The sequence below is a fragment of the Podarcis gaigeae genome, assembly GCF_964106915.1.
Source record: "Podarcis gaigeae genome assembly, chromosome: 1".
Taxonomy (NCBI): Eukaryota; Metazoa; Chordata; class Lepidosauria; order Squamata; family Lacertidae; genus Podarcis; species Podarcis gaigeae.
Genome location: NC_139678.1, coordinates 33,740,287 through 33,762,070, shown reverse-complemented (window position 1 = coordinate 33,762,070; position 21,784 = coordinate 33,740,287). Strand labels below are relative to the sequence as shown.

At 39.8% G+C, this 21,784-nt stretch overlaps 1 protein-coding gene across 8 annotated transcripts in view; it reads right to left on the bottom strand.

Annotated features, from left to right (window-relative positions):
- The window catches only part of RALGAPA1 (Ral GTPase activating protein catalytic subunit alpha 1), a 125,379-nt gene that overhangs the window by 96,462 nt on the left and 7,133 nt on the right, over positions 1-21,784 (bottom strand). For all 8 annotated transcript variants that reach the window (XR_014564605.1, XM_083740088.1, XM_083740086.1 and 5 more), the window contains exons 2-11: positions 14,343-14,453; positions 12,352-12,401; positions 10,086-10,143; positions 8,891-8,934; positions 8,487-8,664; positions 6,960-7,075; positions 5,603-5,741; positions 3,699-3,907; positions 2,512-2,751; positions 1,403-1,591 (exon numbers count right to left, since the gene is read on the bottom strand). Coding sequence is in view for 7 of the 8 variants with exons in the window: in XM_083740088.1 (XP_083596214.1) it covers positions 1,403-1,591; positions 2,512-2,751; positions 3,699-3,907; positions 5,603-5,741; positions 6,960-7,075; positions 8,487-8,664; positions 8,891-8,934; positions 10,086-10,143; positions 12,352-12,401; positions 14,343-14,453 (1,334 nt within the window). In the remaining variant the exon portion in view is untranslated. The remainder of the gene's footprint in view (positions 1-1,402; positions 1,592-2,511; positions 2,752-3,698; positions 3,908-5,602; positions 5,742-6,959; positions 7,076-8,486; positions 8,665-8,890; positions 8,935-10,085; positions 10,144-12,351; positions 12,402-14,342; positions 14,454-21,784) is intronic.

Here is a 21,784-nt window from a genome sequence, read left to right as displayed (position 1 = left end):
CGGGCGGCAATCCGCAAGCCTTCAGAGCGCAGCAGGAGTTCCTCTGAAGGCTTGCGGATAGCCACTTGAAGCCTGGAGAGCAAGAGGGGTCGGTGCACACCGATCCCTCTTGCTCTCCAGGCTTCGCTTCGCTGGAGAGGCACTGCACAGTTTCCCCTCTCTGCGCAGCGCCCCTTCAGGGAAGCGGGAGGAAAAATGGAAGGGGCTCCGTTTCTCCTGCCGCTTCACTGAAGGGGCGTTGTGCAGAGAGGGGGAGAATTTTTTTCTTTCTGTTCTCCCCCTCTAAAACAAGGTGCGTCCTATGGTCCGGTGCGTCCTATAGAGCGAAAAATACGGTATGTTCTGCCTTCCCTTCTGCTCCTCCACCAAGCAATTGGTGGAATGGAACAATGGGTACTTACCATGAATGAACCTTTCCTAGCAGAAATTTAGACACACAATTTTCTGCCTAGAGCAAGTGGGAGGGCCTGCTTAACCCATACTAGGATGGCTCATATTCTGCTTGGAAATTTTCAGCTTTTGCTTTTAAAAAATTCACAGTTCCGCATTCTCTCTGTTCAAACCGAGCCAAAAATGAGAATACTCTCATTTCTCCTCTCTCTCTTTATTTTTTTGAAGGCATGACATTCTTTATCCTTTGGAAACACTTTATTTTATTATAAGGTGGAACCACACTTCCACTAACTCCAGTTGGAGTATCTGCGTTTAATCCAAGTGTCAGCACAGCTACACTACAGATCTCTTCTAGACAAGTGGTGAGCGGCTTATGGGTAGGATATTTAGATCTGGGTCCTCATTCCTGTTTTAAAGCCAGAACTTGCTTCTCTACTAATCTTTTGACCTAGCAGTTTAGAAGGTTGGTTTTCCCCTTCTGTGGGCTTCAGGTTTTGATTACTTGCCACCTCTTTTTTCTTATGGTTGCAGAAGTCAGTTCCCACTGACGCGTGGGTTGTCTCTTTCCAGGAAGTCTTGTAACCTTTACTACTGCTATTGCTGCAATCCTTAAACTCCCAGCAATCATTTTCCAGATGATGAAGAATGCCACATAAACACCACGAGAGAGAGAAAAGCCAGATTCAAGTAATTCGTTATGGTGCAGCTTGATTCCCAACAAAAGGAAGAAGGTGAAAGTGCACTTAATACTGACAAAGCATTAAAAAGTAACATCTGTTTGATGTTACAAAGTGTTTGATGGAATATCATTTGATATGTCCTAGTATATTTAAGTCAAAGCAAATATGATTGACACTAGACTGTTTTAAGTCTACATCTTATTGTTCGCTAATCTCTTTCCCAAAATCTGTAATGTAAGAAAATGCTGCTGTGTGGAGATATGGGAAGTACATTTGCTACTTTGTAAAAATAGAAACTGAACAACTTGAAGAAATTCTGATATGTTTACCTCCTCCCTTTCTTTTCCCTTTTCTGATGAATTATGTTCTGTAATATTTTCATCACAGTCTATACTTGATGACACAACTTCTTCTGGTTCTTTCATAAATAAAGGCTTCTCTTCTTGTTGGATCCACTCCTGGTATACTTTTACCACCTTCCTCATAGCTGCTGCTTCACATATTGGCAGTAAAAATGCCTAGTAGAGGGGGGAAAGCTCATAGCATTTATCACGGAACATTAGTGCCTCCTACGACAATTCTAGCATTCATGTACTTCATCTTAAAGAATTGATTTAAAAGCTACCCAACTGGTTTTCATGTTAAAGTATTTTTTACTACCTGAATAGATATATGGACAAATATATAAAGAGAAGAAATACAGTGCACAAAAATATAAAAAGAAGAAAATATACTATTTCCATATCCATTTACCAACAGCAATAGATAGAAAATTGTACTATATAAAATGGCTAGGTCCTTTGGAAGACTTAATAGTTCAACAAAACGTCATCAAAATATCAGCTGGTGCTAAAAATGCTGGTCTGCATCTATTCCAAAATTGTAGAAATGGAATCCAGCTCTTGTGAAAAGTTTCTTTCAAGGCATTTCTCTTTTTTTAAAGGAAGTATTATAGACAAATTTGGTTTGAACAAATACAGGACTTTCAAATGAACATCTGGAAGGGCAGCCAAGGGCAAGGAAGGAAAAACACAAAGAACAAAAACATGTGAGTTCAAGTGTATAGAACATAGAGAGTTATAAACATAGGCTGCTACCCAGTCTGCCAACAGGCCCTTTTTGTAGAGGTTGCTAGGAATCGTAAGAGCAATGGAAGTCAGGTGAGTTTAACTGACAATTAGCAAGACCAAACTGCAGATGCTTGACACTTTCACATTAATCTATGCCAAGCTACGTGCAAATATTTATCAGCAATATCTAAAAAATGATGATGGTGCAGACATTGATATTACAGGGGAGAGCATTTCTTTAAATAAAATCAGAAGCAAACTTGTAAACAGACAAATGCCTAGTGGGTTATGACAACTACTAATTCTCTCTGGATGAGTATGATAGAGAAGTTTATGCATGTTTTTTCAGAAATAGAGGAATTATTTACCAGACGAAAGATTTCTGTAAGAAAATTAACGTTACTTCTCTTTGAAGAAAACACTTTGCGAACTATTTCAATGTCCGTTAGATGTTCTTCATCAATACTGCAAAGACTGGAGGAACTGGGTTCTCTTTCAGTTAGTGTGCTTGTGTTGGAATGAGACTGTTCTGGCTCTGCATTTCTATCAGGTCTGTCAGTACTATCATTTTTGCTGTCTTCTCTAGATACCAGGCTAGCAGCTGCTCTCTGAAACCAGAAATGAAAAGATACTTATGTCAGCCTGACCTTCTAGGTTAAATGGTTCTACTGCGAGAAAGCACTGCTGAGAGGTGCTGTGGTGTACTGGCTAAAATATGAAATAAGAAGTTTAATTTCTCCCCAAACAATAATTGCAATAGAGTATTGCAGTGTGCTCTGTGTGGAGCTGCCCTTGGGCCTGATCTGGAAGTTCCAGGGACAGCAGAATGCAGTGGCTAGACTGCTGGTGGGGACAGACAGTCGACAGCATTAAAATATCTATTTTGACTGCCCATATGCTATCAAGCCTGTTTCAAGCCTCTTGAGTTGGTATACAAGGTTCTCTACAACTTGAGTTCAGGATACCTTAAGGACCGCCTGAGCTCTTACATCACTGAGATCATCCAGAAGAGCACTGGTGTCAACCAGAAGTTGGACAATGGAACATTGTTCCAGTAGAGATTTGGCATGCATCCAGGATTTTACTTTCAGGGACCTATTGAAGACTTTTTATACTGATAGGCCTACAAAGTTGTTTAGTTTTCTTGAGTTGCCAATCTTCGTAGTGATGGTTCTGTACTGCTTCTAATGGTTTAACGAATATTTTTATATTGCTGTACACGGCCCTGATTTTTGAGAGAGCGGTATATTCTTGTTTGTATAAAGGAATAAATAAATAAACTGTACTGCAATGACTAAAGTGTAGGGGGCATGATTTGAAATCAAGTGTGAATACATGAGGGATGTGTGTGCTTAAATCAAAGCCAGCATCAATTCAGCCACAAAGCTAACCAAATGACCTTAGACTTATCATGCTTGGTTTAGTCTACCTCACAGGGTTGTGAGGAGAACCAAGAGCTCCTTCAAAGGAGAGTGGTATAAATGTGAAATAAGTAAAATAGTAGGATCTGTCTCATCCCTATTCAGTCCCACCCAAATCACCTTTTTGGCTCTACCTGAATATTCTTTGGCACAGTTTCACCCTCCATTCCAGGAATCTGAGGTCCTGCATGAGGTTTTGGCTCAAGCCAGAAAGACACCAACCATCGGATGACAATAACCCGGGCCTTAAGGAAGGGTTCCTTTGTGCAATATATTGCTTCATTGGTTTCAGCATCTTTCTTTATCATTACATAATGTGGCTTTGGTCTCGTCTGCGGTATCTCTATAGAGAAGAAAACAATTTCTAAATAATAAGGGGATAGAAAGCATCCAATCAAAGCCAAAATACCCATTTCAGATTTCTGGGTACATAAAAAAAAGTGATGATGAAGGAATTTTAATTAAAAAGTAGTTAGCCACTATACAACTAGATAGGAGTTACACCAGGCATTACTAAGATGTAATACATTTTGCAATGAAACCCATCCAAACAAATCAATTCTCTCTCTCTCTATATATATATATATATGAGAGAGAGAGAGAGATATTACATGGAGTTTGCCTCAAAAGTTTGAAACAGTACATAAAAGTTACAGAAAATTAATTGTACAAGAGCAAATAATTTCAAATGCCATGCTTTCACCCCACCCCACCCCACCCCCCTGCTAATATAAACTATGGCTATAAATGTTTCACATTAATTTCAAACAGTATTATGAAACATTATATTTTTAAAGAGTGAGACTTTAAACAGTTAGGAAAATATAGCAAAGCAAACTAAAGCTGAAACTCTTTATGCACACTTACTTAGAAATAATCTGTTGAAATCAAGAGAACTTACTTCCAAGTAAATGTGCTGAGGTTCAGGGCCTAATATAGCAGCCTTAAATTTCCTCAGGATTAAACTCATTTTATTAGAATGTAGTCATATGTATGTGCTAAGATGTTGCTGAATATTGATCAACTTGCCACAAGAGGGCCACCACTTAGGAAAGCAGCTGCGTACATGATTAACAGTCTAGGTACTTCTGGGATCTCTAGCATAGTCCAGTGTAACAAAGCTGGGTAGTGGAGTAGATATGGATTCTATCACTTTCTACCTTGTACAAAGAAAACCACAATTACAAATACTACGCAGAGAAAGAAGAGTTTACCCAAAGATAGGCAAAAATGGCTTAGTTTAAGAATTATTGTTCTAAACACGAGAGACAACTTTAGCACCAGCGTTACTGAAATCAAGGGTTGCACCCGATGAAGTATTCCTGTTTGTGTGAGAACTTCTGCTTTTGTAATGAATTTCCAATCCCTCTCGTCCCCCAGTATACTCCCCAAATGTGTTCTGGTTTCTCTGCAACCCTAGGCAGCAGATGTGCAGCGTAACATGCAGGCACATGAGAAAAGGAAGGGGCAGAAACGGGATAACTTTGCTGGATACAACCCAAAGTTTACTGCAGTCTACAACAAAGTGGGCCAGATTAAGATGAATAGTTGTACTAGCAGGAGTCAGAGCAACAAGTCCTATTAGCATAAAGGGGCTTTCGACCTCTCCTCCATCCGCATCCCCCCCCCAATTGGCTTTGAGGGTCCAGGGCAAAATCCACAACAGCGTACAGGGGAAGGAGAGGGGAGATTGTTCCATCTGGCAAGCAGAGATGCTTGTGCTAATGGAACAATCGTAATATTGCAGCATTGAATTCCTCTGAATGCAAAGAAAGTGACATTTGTATTCAAAAGATGCTTAAGAATAGGTCACTAAACCAGCTAAAGTTTTTCCATTCAAATCCTAGTAAGAATACAGATACAGGAGGGTACAGCTGCTAGTTTAGGTATAGGCAAAGCTAGGCATAGGCTTTCTGCAATGTTACCATTATGTAAGACCTGATCCTACAGAAGAAGAGCACAGAAGTACTGTGCCCCTGTGTCATACATCGTATTACAAATGGTGAAGGCTACTAAGAGATACTGAAATAATGCTTACCAAGTACAGGGTTATACAAGCTGCTCTCCTTACACATGTTTGGGAAAATATAAGGCAAGTAGTATTTCTTAAAATGTGAAAATAAGAATGAAAATCCCTTTTCTTGGTTTTCTTTGTTCTTCCATTCCAGGCTTTTGACCTACAAAAATGAATTTTAGATTATTTTACAGGTATTCTGGAGGCAAAAAGAGTGTAGCAGTATGTAACAGGTATGTGGAATCAATATTATTTATATTCAACTACCCATTCTCCATCAGTTTCTGTCTCTGCATGTTAATGTGTTCCTATTTAAAACTGTGCAGAAATAGTGCAGTAATTATAATTTCATTTTTGCCCAGCTTCCAGATCCTTCACTGTACAAGATTTTAGCATGTGTCTCTTGATATGACTGAGTTGCATGCAAGATGGAACAGAGGAATTGATACTCGGCTGCCTCTACATTTTTCCTGAAACAGGAGAGAGGAGCCAAGGGAGAGACAGCTAGAAGGAGACAAGGGAAGCAGCTTCTGCACCCTGTACATTCACCTTCCTTTTTTATTACCTGCTGCAAGGACAAAAACATGAACTGAAAAGACATAGAAAACTGCACTGTACCCTCATATCTACCCTTCAATACTGGAGAGTAAATAAGGAAAAAAGGAGGAGACAGCAAAGCTTGCTTTGTGCCAGATTCAACCATAGAAACTATGAGGAAGACACTGGGAGAGACATTTATGTGCATTAGAATACTCTAACAGGAAAGTAACGATCATTAGTTCTTGATGCGTTTTAAGTTAATATAACAATATATCCACTGAAAGTGGTTCTGAGTCATGAAGGTAAATATAATACGTCATATCCAAAGTTGCAAAGAACAGAAATGTGCAAAATGGATGCTCACACAGGATGGAAGGAAAATTTTAAATTATTCCCTTTCCCCCCTGCAACTCCCTAAGAACCAAATTTCTTCTCTAGAACAGTGTTGAGATGTGATCTGGGGATGCAGAAGAGATGGGGAATCAGCAAATAATAATAATAATAATAATAATAATAATAATAATAATAATAATATCCTCCCCTGACTTCCACCAAGTAAAACATCTAGTTTGCAGAACAGGTGCCTCTGGTGGATCCAACCCTTTTACGGGTGGAAAGAGCTCTTCTGTTCTCAGAACAGCAGGTCCAATCTTATACATATACTAAACTTAAAGCATCCCCGCCCCCCGCGATTTGGCTGTTAAAATGGTATTAAACAGATGACCATTATTCAGCAAGAGAAAGAAATTGGAATGGAGTGGATCTCCTGCAGTCGACAATAATAAAATTACATATTAGTTAGAAAATCATTTTTCAAGTAAATGCAGGTAACACAACATACCTGAATTACTATGTATTTCAAAAGTGCTTCTAAAAAATAGCTTGTTAGATCGTCCTGTCCTTTATCTCCTGATTGTGGGGGGACAAGTGGAGTGATTTCTTCTACAGTCACTTGTGCTGCTCAAATAATAAATATTCAGGTTGTTAGGTTGGGTATGTTACAGTGTATACTGTGCATGTCTTAAATTCAAATAAATAAAATGAATACATTATGAAAGCTAATGCATGATTTGTTTTCACTTCATAAGCACTAAGCTTCCTTTCTTTAAAGCAGGGAGCATTCTATCAGTGAACACAAAACTACGCATAGAAGAACAATAAAGGAATACCGTTTCTATCTTAAGGAACTATTTTAACACTGTGCTCAACTATGAATCAACCAACCTTCTGGGATAGGAATGAATTGCAACATAACATCCATTATGTAGATATGTGCATGTCACTTCTAGCAATCCCGCCTTCTCCCAAAGCTCCAGGCATTGAGTTACTTCTGATTCAGGTAGAAATAACTTAAAAAACCAGGAGTCCAGCAAGGGCTGGATCATCAAAAAGGACGTGCTCCCTCCTTCTACCCAATGGCTAACACACTGCAGTTTGGGGACATACTAGGCAGCAGGTGGAAAAGAGAATCCACTAAGTTCAATGGTAATTCCTTCCAAGGGTGCAGAATCACAAGTGAAAGATTGCAATATGCTCTCCATCTCAGTCACTAAACTCAATTTCAAACTCAGAAGGCCTTACTTCTGGGTAAATATACTTAGGACTGCATTATTAATGACAAGGGTAGTGGGGTGTGTGTAAGGAAAGGATAGTAGTTCTGGTGGGGGACACATCATGCTCCTTCTGGGGTATTGTGTACAACTTCGGTCCCCACTCCCCACTCAGCTTTCACCTGTGGCTCCTAGAAGCTGTCAGCATGTGACAGCGGCCACACCCCGGGAACGGCTTTGACTGGCTGGTTAAACCAGGTGAGGGTAGCTGATGGGTCTCAAACCCTCGGTGAGCTAGGGACTTCCCCTGCGTGCAAAGACAGCCTCCGGCGGATTGAACAACGGTCAAGAAGGCAGTTTCTGCACATGCTGTAGAGGGAAGTGAGGGGCAGATGGGGCTCATCAACATGGGAAGGTAGCCCATCCAGGAGAAGGAAAGCTCTGATCCTAAACCTCCACAGATTGTGCGACATCTTCAGGAGAAGTAAAGGCTAAGGAGCAAACCCTACACAAATCTGGAATGGAGTCCCTAAGATGTTTGGATGGTGCCTTGTACACCTCCTTCTGGCAACTCCTGCAGCCAAGCTGGTGTCAAAGTATTGCTCTGCTTTCCTTTGGGCCACACCAGCGAGGCCAAAGGCTTGTTGTCTGGGCAGCCCAGGACGTCCATATACCCCGGGGGGGGGGGGGTCACTTCTGTGCTGCTAATACAGTGGTTTGATTTCACCCCGGAGGCATACTCTACTGTCTTTTGAGACAGTCAGGTGCCAACAACTAATCACAAATATACTGTATGCATCTGACCATTACATACTTACTTTCTTGAACACTGAGCACAGGATTAATGAGATTATCTAGTGTTCGAGGCCCGTGTTCAGACTGCGGTGATGGAAATCCAGGAATTAAACAAGAAAACATACATAGCTGTTCTTTACTACAATTATTTTGAAGTGCTTGCAACCACAAGAGGAAGAGACGTACACCTTCACGACGAATCTTGAAGAACAAGGTGGTAAAAGGTTTTAATTTCACATTTACAGGCTAAATTTACAATTTCAACAGTTACCTAAACTCAGTGCTGATACAACTCTTAGATTAATCCAATTACAATCAATGAGACACCTTTAAATAGCTTTCTAAAGATTTGGCCCAACATTAGAAATACTATTTACCTCCCTCCCCTTCTTCGACGAAGAAAAAACAAGAAGGTTATCAGTCATACCTTTAAAGAATTCCCTGTGTGAAGTAATTTCTTTAAAATTAATCCTGAAAAGAAAAACCACACATTCAGTATTTGTTGTTTCACTGCCATTTTAATGTGTGAGAGCCCTCGGTCGGACTTAATAAAGTCTTCATAACAAGTCCTTGGCAAACTCTTGATTATTCTTGGTGAGCCTTCAAGCCCTCTGGCAACAAGCTTAATGCCAGAAGTGAGAAAAGTCCACCTTCTCTATCCATTTAATAAAATTGGACCTATACTTTTCTCCATACAAACAATAAAATAATTCCAATTATCACATTCAGCAAAAGTAATAGCTAGTTTGCCATCAAAAAATTAAAGAAGACACTGCAGTGTTGGATGGATTCTGTGGGAGTACGAAACATGCATAATTCATGTTGTTTATAATTTAAAGTATATGTATGTTAATTATATTTTAATTTCAATTCCAATCATGAATTTCCCATCAATTAATGAATTCATTGTGCCTTTGTAACACGCAATGCAGAGGCATTAAACATGACTAATATATGCAGCATTTGCCAGCAATTTTACATACTAATGTATGCATGAGTTGGCAAAGTAGCAAATGCATGGAATTTTCCTTAACTTATCTTAATCAGTGACAAAACAAAAGAAACATTTTGAATTGGGTACGCTAAGCCCCAGATGGCCAACTTCTGTATTGCGGCTCTGTTTCTCATGTGGATCAGTTGTGCATTTTGCCCCACAAACTAGGCCCTCCCCACCCACCCAAATGTTCATATTTCTGTTGCAGTCATGGAGGATAAGCCCTCAGGCACAGCGCAGCATTAGATATAAAATCCAAAATGAGATGTTTTACATCACTAATTTTACAAGAGATGTAAGATATCTCTAATTCTTGGAACATGCAAATATTTCTTCCCCCTACAACTGAAGCACAGTGATCAAACTTTTTAAATCAGACCCTAATTAAAGTTTATCAGAATGCCAGGGGCCGGGTAATTTTACTTTGAGGTCTGGTCTAGCTCCCAGGCCATCAATTCAGCCACTCCTCCTTCAGTCCATGACATTAATATTTTTCTCTCCAAGAGCACTAATTAGACGTGACAGCAGATAACACTGTATAAAGCAATGTTAGCATTTGTTTGATGCTTGAGAATACTGATTACATTAATAAAAATGATAGTGCCATTACCATATTACCAATACATACCAATACTGTGAAACTGCCATCTTTGATGAATTCTTTCTGGAAGAAGTTGCAAAATTTTCTACAAAAGCAGAAGTCAATAAATACATAGAACAATCATTAGGGCACAATGGCTGCTATCAGGTATCATTTACTTATTTTTAAAAAATGCTTATTTAGCTTCATTGAAATAAAACCTCTATGAGGATTACAAAATAAAAACAAAATATTAAAATTATCAATAAAAGATTGTTAGAAACAGGTATTTTAAAAGTTTCAAAGATAATTAACTTCTGAAGACCACCATCACTAGAAGTGAAAACAAAATAATCTACTGTGACAAGAAGGGTTAACATAGTGTTTAAAATATAATGATTTTTAAAAATTATTTTTATTAAGTTTTCCATTTTTTCCAATATTACATCATAACAAATAACATACTTCATAATTCCAAAATTTCCCCATTCCCCCTGGACTTCCCTCAGCCACCTTCTCTGGTTTATTTCAAAATAATGTTATTTCCTGCATATTTCCTTTTTGCTCCTTTTTTATATTTTAACTTATAATTTGTGTAAATTTTGGTAATTGTAAATGATTACTCAAAACCTACTAGTGAGTCCAATTCTTTGCAGTGATTCTGTAAATAAGCCAAAAATGGTTCCCAGTCTTCCTTAAAGGATTTTTTTGTCCTTATTTTGAAGAGTGAACAAATTGTTTAAAATATAGTGAATTTAAAGCTATTTATTTATAATGTATAATTTATAATTTAAACAAACAAACAAACAAATAAATAACTAGTTTGCGTAATCTTATGTTATGTCATTTAACACATTTATGTATTGTCTTAAAGTAACTGAAGGTGGCCCTGGTTTTCATTACAGGACTTTAATTACAGGACCTCAGGGGCTTTCAGATCAGATATTCACAAGTTTTCCAACTATTTTTTCCATTTCAGAATTTTTTTTCCTTGTTGGCATTAGACATTCACTTCAGTTGCTAACAAATTCAAGCAAGAACAATGTTGCCATAAAAGAAATGAGCTTTGGAATTACAAAAAAAAAAAAAGCTGCACTGTAATTTCTTATCCCCAGCCAACAAGTGTCTGTATGGGATATTCTAACGTCACCTGAGAAGTGGAGACAAATTGGCACTTCAGATTACTATTGACTCAGTTTTCTTTTGTGAAATGATCAAAGCTGACACAGCTTCATTGGTTTAATTTAAAGAATGCCAACAAAAATCCTTAGCTGATGTTTATATCAAACATCAAATTTGGAAGTTCCAGCTATGCAGACCAAGCTGCAAGCAAGGGAGGAAGCTCTACATGAGCCTTTTTCAATTGTTTGAAGTCTGAACAATTGGCAATCATGACTAAAATTCAAAGAACAGAAGAATTTGGGATTCCTCCTCCCAACCCTAGTTTTAAGTACCCATACACTGCATGGCATTTAAGACTCCTCTCCAGTCTGAACTAGCAGCTGTTTATAATATGACATAGAATTATATCAAATGTATCACTTCCTTGAAATTAGCTGAAATCAGTTATCAAGGATTTATTATTGTGTATACCCCAGTCTGGATGAATCGATCTTTGTTTGTTTGGGACAGATGAGTTATATAATTCTAAACTGAATTTGGTAGATTTTCTTTAGAAAAGTGGGAGGAAGAGAAATTTTAATAAATGTCAGTTTGGTGTATGTGTTAAGGGGTATGTAACATGAAACCTAATCAAAAGTCCTTCTGGATACTTAAAAGCAGTTTTCTTGTTTACGGTCAATGAAAACCACCCCCAACGTCTTCTACCTTCTGCCATTTGACTGAGTCCTACTTGTAGTTGGGACAGCTCATTCGGTAGAGCATAAGACGATACAATCTCAGGATCGTGGGTTTGAGCCCCATGTTGAGCAAAAGATTCCTGCATCGCAGGAGGTGGAGTAGATGACCCTTATGATCCCACCTATGGAATTCTATGATTTTACTACTACTAAAAAATAAAAAAAAAACCGCAACAGGTAATTAAAATCCACAAATGGATTTTATGAAATTGTTAAAGCAGGGATGAAGAGCCCATGTAGTGTTGCTGCACTACAATTCATTATCCCTGACTACTGGCCATATTGACAAGGAGTGCTAAGAGTCCAGCTAACTATCCCTTCATCAGAGACTAATTCTTGACTTTCCAGCTTAACTTTTGCACGCTACCACTTGCGTTACAAGAACATGTATAAAAAATGTGATCAGAATAGAAGACCTAGACGACAACAGAATTTCAACATTGGAAGAATCTTACCTCAAAAATAAAAAGTATTGCATCTAGTTCTTCTCTCTGTGACTTGTGACCTAAATTCAAAAACAGGATTGCTTTCAACAACTAAAGATAGTGAAAATAACTACAGTTCTGTAATAATAAACTATTACCGTTTTGAAATTTATGTTATTTTACCCAGCTGCCTAATAGGGAGAAATTTATCATATAATAATAATAATAATAATAATAATAATTTATTTGTACCCCGCCCATCTGGCTGGGTTTCCCCAGCCACTCTGGGCGGCTTCCAGCAGAGATGAGAAATACACTAAAATGTCACATATTAAAAACTTCCCTGAACAGGGCTGCCTTCAGATGTCTTCTGAATGTCAGGTAGTTGTTTATCGCTTTGACATCTGATGGGAGGGCATTCCACAGGGCGGGCGCCACTACCGAGAAGGCCCTCTGCCTGGTTCCCTGTAACTTGGCTTCTCGCAGTGAGGGAACCGCCAGAAGGCCCTCGGAGCTGGACCTCAGTGTCCGGGCAAAACGATGGGGGAGGAGACGCTCCTTCAGATATACTGGACCGAGGCCATTTAGGGCTTTAAAGGTCAGCACCAACACTTTGAATTGTGCTCGGAAACGTACTGGGAGCCAATGTAGGTCTTTCAAGACCGGTGTTATATGGTCTCGGTGGCCGCTCCCAGTCACCAGTCTAGCTGCCGCATTCTGGATTAGTTGTAGTTTCCGGGTCACCTTCAAAGGTAGCCCCACGTAGAGCGCATTGCAGTAGTCCAAGCGGGAGATAACCAGAGATGTACCACTCTGGCGAGACAGTCTGCAGGCAGATAGGGTCTCAGCCTACGTACCAGATGGAGCTGGTAAACAGCTGCCCTGGATACAGATTTGACCTGTGCCTCCATGGACAGCTGTGAGTCCAAAATGACTCCCAGGCTGCGCACCTGGTCCTTCAGGGGCACAGTTACCCCATTCAGGACCAGGGAATCCTCCACACCTGCCCGCCTCCTGTCCCCCAAAAACAGTACTTCTGTCTTGTCAGGATTCAACCTCAATATTTATAACCCGTCCTTCAACCCACAGGCACAGGGTGGGCGGGTACACAAATATGTCACTAAAATTCAACACAAATACAAAATCATAAAACAAATTATTTTTACCATAAAACAGTTATGCAGACAAAATAATAATTGAAATCAGCCATCTCCAGAGTCTTGAATGCAGAAATACATTTTCATGACATATAAAAATAGATAACATGAGAGATGCCCATATATCTAGTGGAGGGAGTTCCAGAGGGTCATAAGGGAGAAGGCACTCCTCCACAGCATCACACAACAAACTACTGTTGATGGAACTACAAACAGAGCCTGTCCTTCACACCTTAAGGCACAGGTTAGCAGGAGATGTACTCTTTCAAATGCTGGGGTCCCAAGCTGTTAAGGACTTTATAGGCCAGACTCAACTCTTTAAATCAGCTAGGCAGTGACACATGGTTTCACTTTGTGGCACCAGTAAGTAACCTGATAACTGCATTCTGCACCAGCTACAGTTTGTGGACTGTCTTCAAGGGCAGTCCCATGAAGAATGCACTGCAGCAGCCTAAACAATGAATCACTGGAACATCTAATAATATAGCTTGGTGTTCTGGGTTTTCCAAAATTTTGAACAGGGGAAATTTCCCAAGGCAAATTTAGATAATTTGCATTGTAAATATTCCTGATGCCCAAGAGAAGGGGCAGCCAATATGTTGTTCTCTATCCGACCACCATCATTCCTGACCACTGGCCGGGGCTGCAGCATCTAGAAGATATCACATTGGCTACTCCTGCTCTAGAGAGTGATATAGTTTAGCATGTTTATTTTACTTCTTTTTAGTAAACCAAGTTTACTTTGAACTTATCAGACCCAGCACACTGCAGAAGAAAATGAAGCACTGGCTGGTAATGCTAATAACATGTATGCAAAATGTAAAAATTAAAATCAAAGTCAAACATTTTAATAAAAATTCTTACCTTTCTGTTTAAGACTAATTTCAATAGTCACAAAATTTTCAAAAAAGATGTAATATATATGTGAAAAATGTAGGTCGAAAAACTGCTTAAGATCGATAGATTCTGCATTCTCTGAAAAACAAACAAAATATAATTTCATTATTACCCAGCACTACAAAACACCTAACACTCCTGAATGACAATAGAAAAATCAGTTAATAATTACATTACAAAACATGAGTAACCAGTTCTATAACCTTCTATACCCCCTTATATTTTTACAGAGATAGTTTAGGGGTTTTATGTCACAGCTGCAGCTAGGCCAAATTAACTGAGAAAAGGAGACATATTTGGGGAAAATAATTTGTTTTTTAAAACTCACTATATGAACTATTTACCGTAATCACATTTTAATCTCTGCCACGCCCACCAAGTATAAATGCCCCTTGAGTAATTCCTTGATAATCCAAACACAATCTCTTTAATTGATGGTCTATCCCTCACACTCTCAAATTCTATTATTGGTACCTGCAGTGGTACCTATTTCTTAAGGAGGACTCAAAATGTTCATAGCTTAAGGCCACACTCCTACACACTGGTGGAGAACTGGATCCACTCTGTCATGTGGAAGAATACATAGTTTTTCCTTAGAAGTTCTAAGCATGGTCTCAATTTTTCCTTTGGAGTCCACCTTGATTTCAAGCTGGTCATGCAAAGGAAGGCAGAAAGTAAATCACAGTGTCCAGAGTGTCCCAGTAATAACCTTAGCAACAGATACCAGACACTGCGAAAAGTACCATTTTTTAATGCTGCCGAAGGGACCTCCAAAATAAACCCATGCCACACAGAAAGTGGTGATGGAAGGAGAAATTGAAGTAGGAAGTGCCACGGTCAGATGGAAATCTACAAAAATTGTGATTTAAACACAGAGTGGCAGAAACAGATAGGTAGCCGTGTTGGTCTGCCATAGTCAAAACAAAAAAAATTCCTTCCAGTAGCACCTTAAAGACCAACTAAGTCAGTTCTTGGTATGGGCTTTCGTGTGCATGCACACTTCTTCAGATAGACACTTCTTCAGATACCTATCTGAAGAAGTGTGCATGCACACGAAAGCTCATACCAAGAACTGACTTAGTTGGTCTTTAAGGTGCTACTGGAAGGATTTTTGTTTGTTTTGAGAGTGGCAGAAGACATTGATAGGTGGCAGCAGATACCATTACCCAAGTGGATGTGGTCTAAAGAAAATGGCCTTGCAAGTTATTTGGAGAGACTGGAGTGTATAATTAAGCCCGCAGGCCAAAGATTCCCCACTGCTGCTATGTACACTTACCTAAAAGTAACTCCCCATTTAACTCAATTGGACTTACTTCTCAGAAGACAGGCACAGAGTTTAATATGCAATTATTTCCTACATCAATACATAGCAAAACACTTAACTGTCACCTTTAGAGAATTCTCTAATCTGGATTCTCTGTTTACCCATGATATGTATATTTGCCCAATATAAATGCCATGTAGAAGTTCATCAGTGAAGAAGGGGGTAGCTTTTGCAGTGCAATGCAAGAGCATAATACTAGGAACGATATGTTCACATAATGAAAAGATATACAGAAGGAGATCAAATTAAGAGAATGTAACAAACAAAATGTGAATTCCTGACGATATTTTAATGATCTTTTAACAAGTCGGAAAAAGCCATTATTAACAACATGTTGTGGTGCACATAACACATCACTGCACAAATGATGTTATAGGTTTCAACAACAAAAAAATCCTCCCTCCAATTCAATGCCTATTCAAAAGCAGCAAATCTTGAGGGCTATTTCAGTGATTTTTTAATTAATTTATTTATTTTTTGCAAGTTTGCAGGGAGGGGTTTACTGGGGAGTTGCAGTACTCCTCCTGGTTGCCATCAAGAGGAATTTCACCACCAAAACCGACAGCTACATCAAAACAAAATTCAACAGAAAAAGAAGTGCTGCTGCTAAGTGAAACTAGTGAAAAATGTCTCCCTCTTTCCAGTTCTGCACTGAAAATTCTCAGGTCTTATCTTCCTGCTGCAGAACCTTGACTGCTCACCGCAAGCTATTCCTATGAGTTGGAGGACCCTCCAGAATAGCATGGGATGTAGCTTCTGGGGGTGCAGATGGGGTGGAAAAAAATCTGCACAAGCAGAAGTGCCTTCAACTCAAACAAGGGCTTAAAGCACTGTCCTGATTTTGTAAACTATGACAGCAATTTCCCAAAGATGACATAGCAACTATGATATATGGAACCCTATCCACATCCATAGGTCCTATTGAAAGTTTGAGAGATCGTAAAAACTATAACCACTTTCAGAAGGTGACAAACCAGACTGGATCTCCTAAATGCACTTCTTTGTGTAAATGTGGGCACCTGTAACTATCTTCAGTCAGGCATACGGTACTTTCATGAACTGCACACACTTTTTAACTTTAAGCTAGACCTTCTGTTTGAATTCCTCTTCAAATCAATCAGAAAAAGCAAACACTTAGGCAGTAGCCCAGTTTCAATAATTTGTAGCTAAGGATAAAACTATGTGAAACCATTTATTTACACTAGGGAAGTTATGGGGGAGCTGGATTTCAAAAAAACAGGTGAACGGAAGGTTGCTATAGATTCCCCTGCAATTTACCTCCCCACAGTCTGTGCACCTCCCCCCCCCCCACCGTACCAATTCCCCACAGTTCATAAAAAGTTTGGAAGCAAATAATACATTTATTCTTGTGCTGTCTTTGGATAATATAAAAAGTTCAATTCTAACAACTCATACAAAGAATATGAAAATTAGCATGTTAAAGCCTTGGTAATATCACAAGGCAGAATTGATTTTTCTAATTTAGTGTTATTGTGCCACAAACTTTCATGGACTAGAACTCACTCATCAGATGAATGAAACATTGCTGTCATTTTGCAAAGATAGATGTAATGTGTGCATGAACACAAGAAGAGAGAAGAAAATGTTAACTTTAGGCCCAAAGGCAATGAGATGCAAGCATGACAGATCTCTGCAAAGCTCAAAAGTATGTAAGGTTAAGTAGTGACTATTAACAGCAGCAATCAGCATTGCTATGAATACTGTGTTATGTTAAATTATCTGTATATAGCAAGAGAGAAGTCCCTGGCCTCTAACATGCAAGGACCAAGAATGGGTGGTAGAATTAGTACATAAATTGGACGTGAGTCATATTTGACAAGATTCTATAGACCTTTACCTGGCATAACTCTAAGGAGACTTTCTGTTAAAACGTTGATCTTTACTTGGTCACTGCACTTAGGCTATAACGTCATTGCTGTACTCAATAGAGTCTAAAGGTAAAGGTAAAGGTACCCCTGCCCGTACGGGCCAGTCTTGACAGACTCTGGGGTTGTGCGCCCATCTCACTCAAGAGGCCAGGGGCCAGCGCTGTCCGGAGACACTTCCGGGTCACGTGGCCAGCGTGACATCGCTGCTCTGGCGAGCCAGAGCCGCACACGGAAACGCCGTTTACCTTCCCGCTGGTAAGCGGTCCATATTTATCTACTTGCACCCGGAGGTGCTTTCGAACTGCTAGGTTGGCAGGCGCTGGGACCGAGCAGCGGGAGCGCACCCCGCCGCAGGGATTCGAACCGCCGACCTTTCGATCGGCAAGTCCTAGGCGCTGAGGCTTTAACCCACAGCGCCACCTGCGTCCCTCTCTACTGCAATAGAGCTTTAAGCCAATTCTTGATATATTTCTGTAGCACAGAATAGCAATTACTAACCACTGCCCTCAGGAGGCCTTAGTTCCTTGCAGCCAAAGTTTAAGTGGCCCCTGAAGACTTGTTTATTTGGCCACATTTGTTGTTACTGTATTTTGTTGGTCCTCTGCATTTGATTTTATCTGATGTTGTTTTCATGTATTGTTGATCAGCTGCTTTCTTTTGAGCGTTTTTCACAGTGAGCTGCCTTGTGAGGGGTCACCCAAAGATAGCATGGCAGAAATTTATTTAAAACAGTTTGGCTAAGAAAAATGGATTGTCAGGAAGTGATTTCAAGCAACTTAAACAATAGAAAGGATAGGCCCAACCTTCAGAGTTGGAGGGTTATTGCATTAGGGAGCTGTTTGCGAGATCAGACACCGTACTTGGCAGGAGCTTTTGTTTATGCTAACATTCAGGAGGCATATGTAGATATTAATAACTGTTCCTTTATTGTTGCCATGCAATGTGAGGCAGACTTCTGCCTAGATTCCAATACAACCTCCAGTTTAGCAGCCTCATACGGACTTGATGATGATGATTAAAACCACTGTGCCAAATGCCAAGTAGCACAATAAAGAAGGAAAAACTTTGGTATTTGATTAAATCAATTTTTAGGGGGTGTGCAGACATTTAGACTTTTTTTTCCAAAACAAACACCTCAACATTTAATGCCTAGCTCATACATACTTTGTTGTAGTCCTGTCATGTGCATTTGGACTGATCTAGGTTCTCCTATAGCTATGGCTTATCAATAGATTGATAAATACTGTACCTGAAGGACCATCTCTCTCCATATGGACCTGCTCAGACACTGAGATCATCCTCTGAGGCATGTTTGTGTGTGCCTCTTCCACAAGAGGCTCAGAGAGTGGAAACATGAGAATGGGCCTTTTTTGCAGTGGCTCCCGTTTGTGGAATGCTCTGCCCAGGGAGGTTTGGCTGGCACCTTCATTATACACCTTTAGGTGTCAGGCGAAAATGTGCCTCTTTAACCAGGCCTTGGGCTGATTGACATCTAATGCCCTTTTAAATGTGTTGTGGGAGGGGGGATTATTGGGTTGTCTTTATTTTATTTTTATTGCTTATTTCGTGTTTTTTATACTGTACTTTTATGTTTTGAACCACCCTGAGATCTATGGTGTATGGGCAGTATACAAATTTAATGAACAACAAACAAACAAACAAACAAACAAACAAAAAGCACTCCAGGGTTTCAGACTGGGATATTTTCCAGTCCTACCTGGAGATGGTAGAAGTTGAACCTGGGCCCTCCTGCATACAAAAGATGTGCTATGGCTCTTTCCTGCTCGTTTTGTGTGTGAATATCACTGTGCATTATGGGCCCTCTCCTTCAGCCTATTCTCTTACCCGCTCCTTTTTCTAACACCAATGGCACTTTTTTAAAAAAATGTTGGGGTAAGTGACACAAGATAAGCATGAGTGACACACACACACACACACACACACACACAGAGAGAGAGAGAGAAACCATCCCTAGACATGGCATTTTACATAGCAAAAGACATAGGGTTGTAGCCAACAGCATTATTCAGCTGATGGTAGGCTTCTGTCAGTGTAACGAAGAGGAAAACAATTTTCAGCTATTCTTCCTCTCCCTGAAGCCACCCCCCCCCCGGCAAAAAAAAGAAAAAGAAAAAAAGATCAGCTCTGGATGGCCCCTGGAAGTAAAGGGGAAGTGAGAAAAACTAACAGTTTGCAGGGTCAGGGGCTGCAAGGCAGAGTGGGAATATCCAAAAATTGCTTTCATCTCCATTCTGGTGATGGAAGCCTTACCATCAGCTATACTACCCATTTAATACAACCCACTGCTCTCTCCTAGCACCGCACCAAACTGAATACTTGTAAACAGCTTTTCACAACAATGCTATTTTAATCAGTTGGCCGGGTGTGCGTGGGTGGTGGTGGTGGTATTACAGCATTTAAACATCTGGACAAACCTAATGCACTCATTTAGATAAATGCTAAAAATCTAATTTGTGCAAAAAAAAGGTAAAGGACCCCTGACAGTCGTGAACGGCTCTGCGGTTGCGGCGCTCATTTCACTTTACTGGCTGAGGGAGCCAGCCTTTGTCTGCAGACAGTTTTTCCAGGTCATGTGGCCAGCATGACTAAGCCGCTCCTGGCAAAACCAGAGCAGGGCACGGAAATGCCATTTACCTTCCCGCCGAAGCGGTACCTATTTATCTACTTGCACTGGTGGGCTTTTGAACTGCTAGGTTAGCAGAAGCTGGGACAGAGCAATGGGAGCTTACCCTGTTGCGGGGATTCGAACTGCCGACCTTCTGTTCGGCAAGCCCTAGGCTCAGTGGTTTAGACCACAGTGCCACCCGCATCCCAATTTGTGCATAGAATTATTATTATTAATTTATACAGCACCATGAATATGCATGGCACCTTACAGAGTAACACCACGAAGACAGATCTTTTACAATATAGAATTCAAGATATGGGAGGCAACAGGGGGAAGGAATGAAAATTAAGACAATGGTAAACAAAGAACTTAAGTTCTTCCATTTGCTATATGGAGCAGAATACTGTGATGACATCCATTATAGAAACATGGATAATGCATGTATATATAGGTATATTTATCCTCAAGCATATGTGGCTTTATTGCTCATTTCATTGACACGGGTAAGACAGAAGTAAACAACTTGGTGAAAGCAATCAGCAAACAACCTTAATGCATAATTTTAAGCATTTCCTTTCCGCTGCTGTGTCTATTTATATTTAGTAAGCCCCCTGCAATACACTATAATGATCTTTGAACAGATGGTAGGTTTTTTAAAAAAAAAATGTGGGGAGGTGTGGAAATTTTTATTTGGAGTAGTATCATAATGTAATGAGAATTCTCTGTCAGCACAGAAGCAACCTAAAGGTTTCATACAGAATGCTTTTGATACAAGTGCTTATCATCATGTGGCTTCACTCTGACATGCAAATACAGCACAAAATACAGGCATGTGCACACTCACTAGCACTAGAAGGTCACTATCTCAAATGTAGTTTATGTTCACTTGTGTGTTGTTTTTTGCTTAAACCGTTTAGATTTTGTTCTAAATAAAATAAAATTCAAGGAGGTGGGGAAGGAGCTACATTCCCATGTTAAAGCAACAGAGTGCTTTGACTACTTTTGCAGTGCCAGGGGAATCTGCCACACAGATGTCCATCTGTGAACAACATCTACTTATCTACAGTGGCAAATTTCAGTTTGGGTTATTATGAACCTTTTCCTTTACCTTGATTTGGATGTGGAACTATGCTGTTATGCAGGTGTGGTCTCCCATGTGTGTGTGCGTGTTTTTCTGTATGTTTGTGTGTGTTTTAAATGGATTGGCTGCCTTGCAGTTTGATTCCCTCCCCACTGTAACTCTTGTCATGCACCCACTTGGCAAATGCACATTTTAGGTAAAGAGTGCAAGTAAGTAGGGAAATGATACTTCTGATTCTTCAATATAACATGCTTTTTAAAAAATGGTCCTAGGAGATATTTGGAATGTTTAATAATGCACTGCCATCCAGATATACACTTGGAACTTTGAGGGGTGGGGGGCTTCATTCTGCAGTAAGTACAACACTGCCCTGTTTTCAAAATTCTGAAGCTACTTCATCAGAGAATAATACTGGGAAGTTAAGTCACCCACAATTTCTGGAAAATCATTTTCCTAATCTCATTTCAGGTTTGCTGCATCTTATTA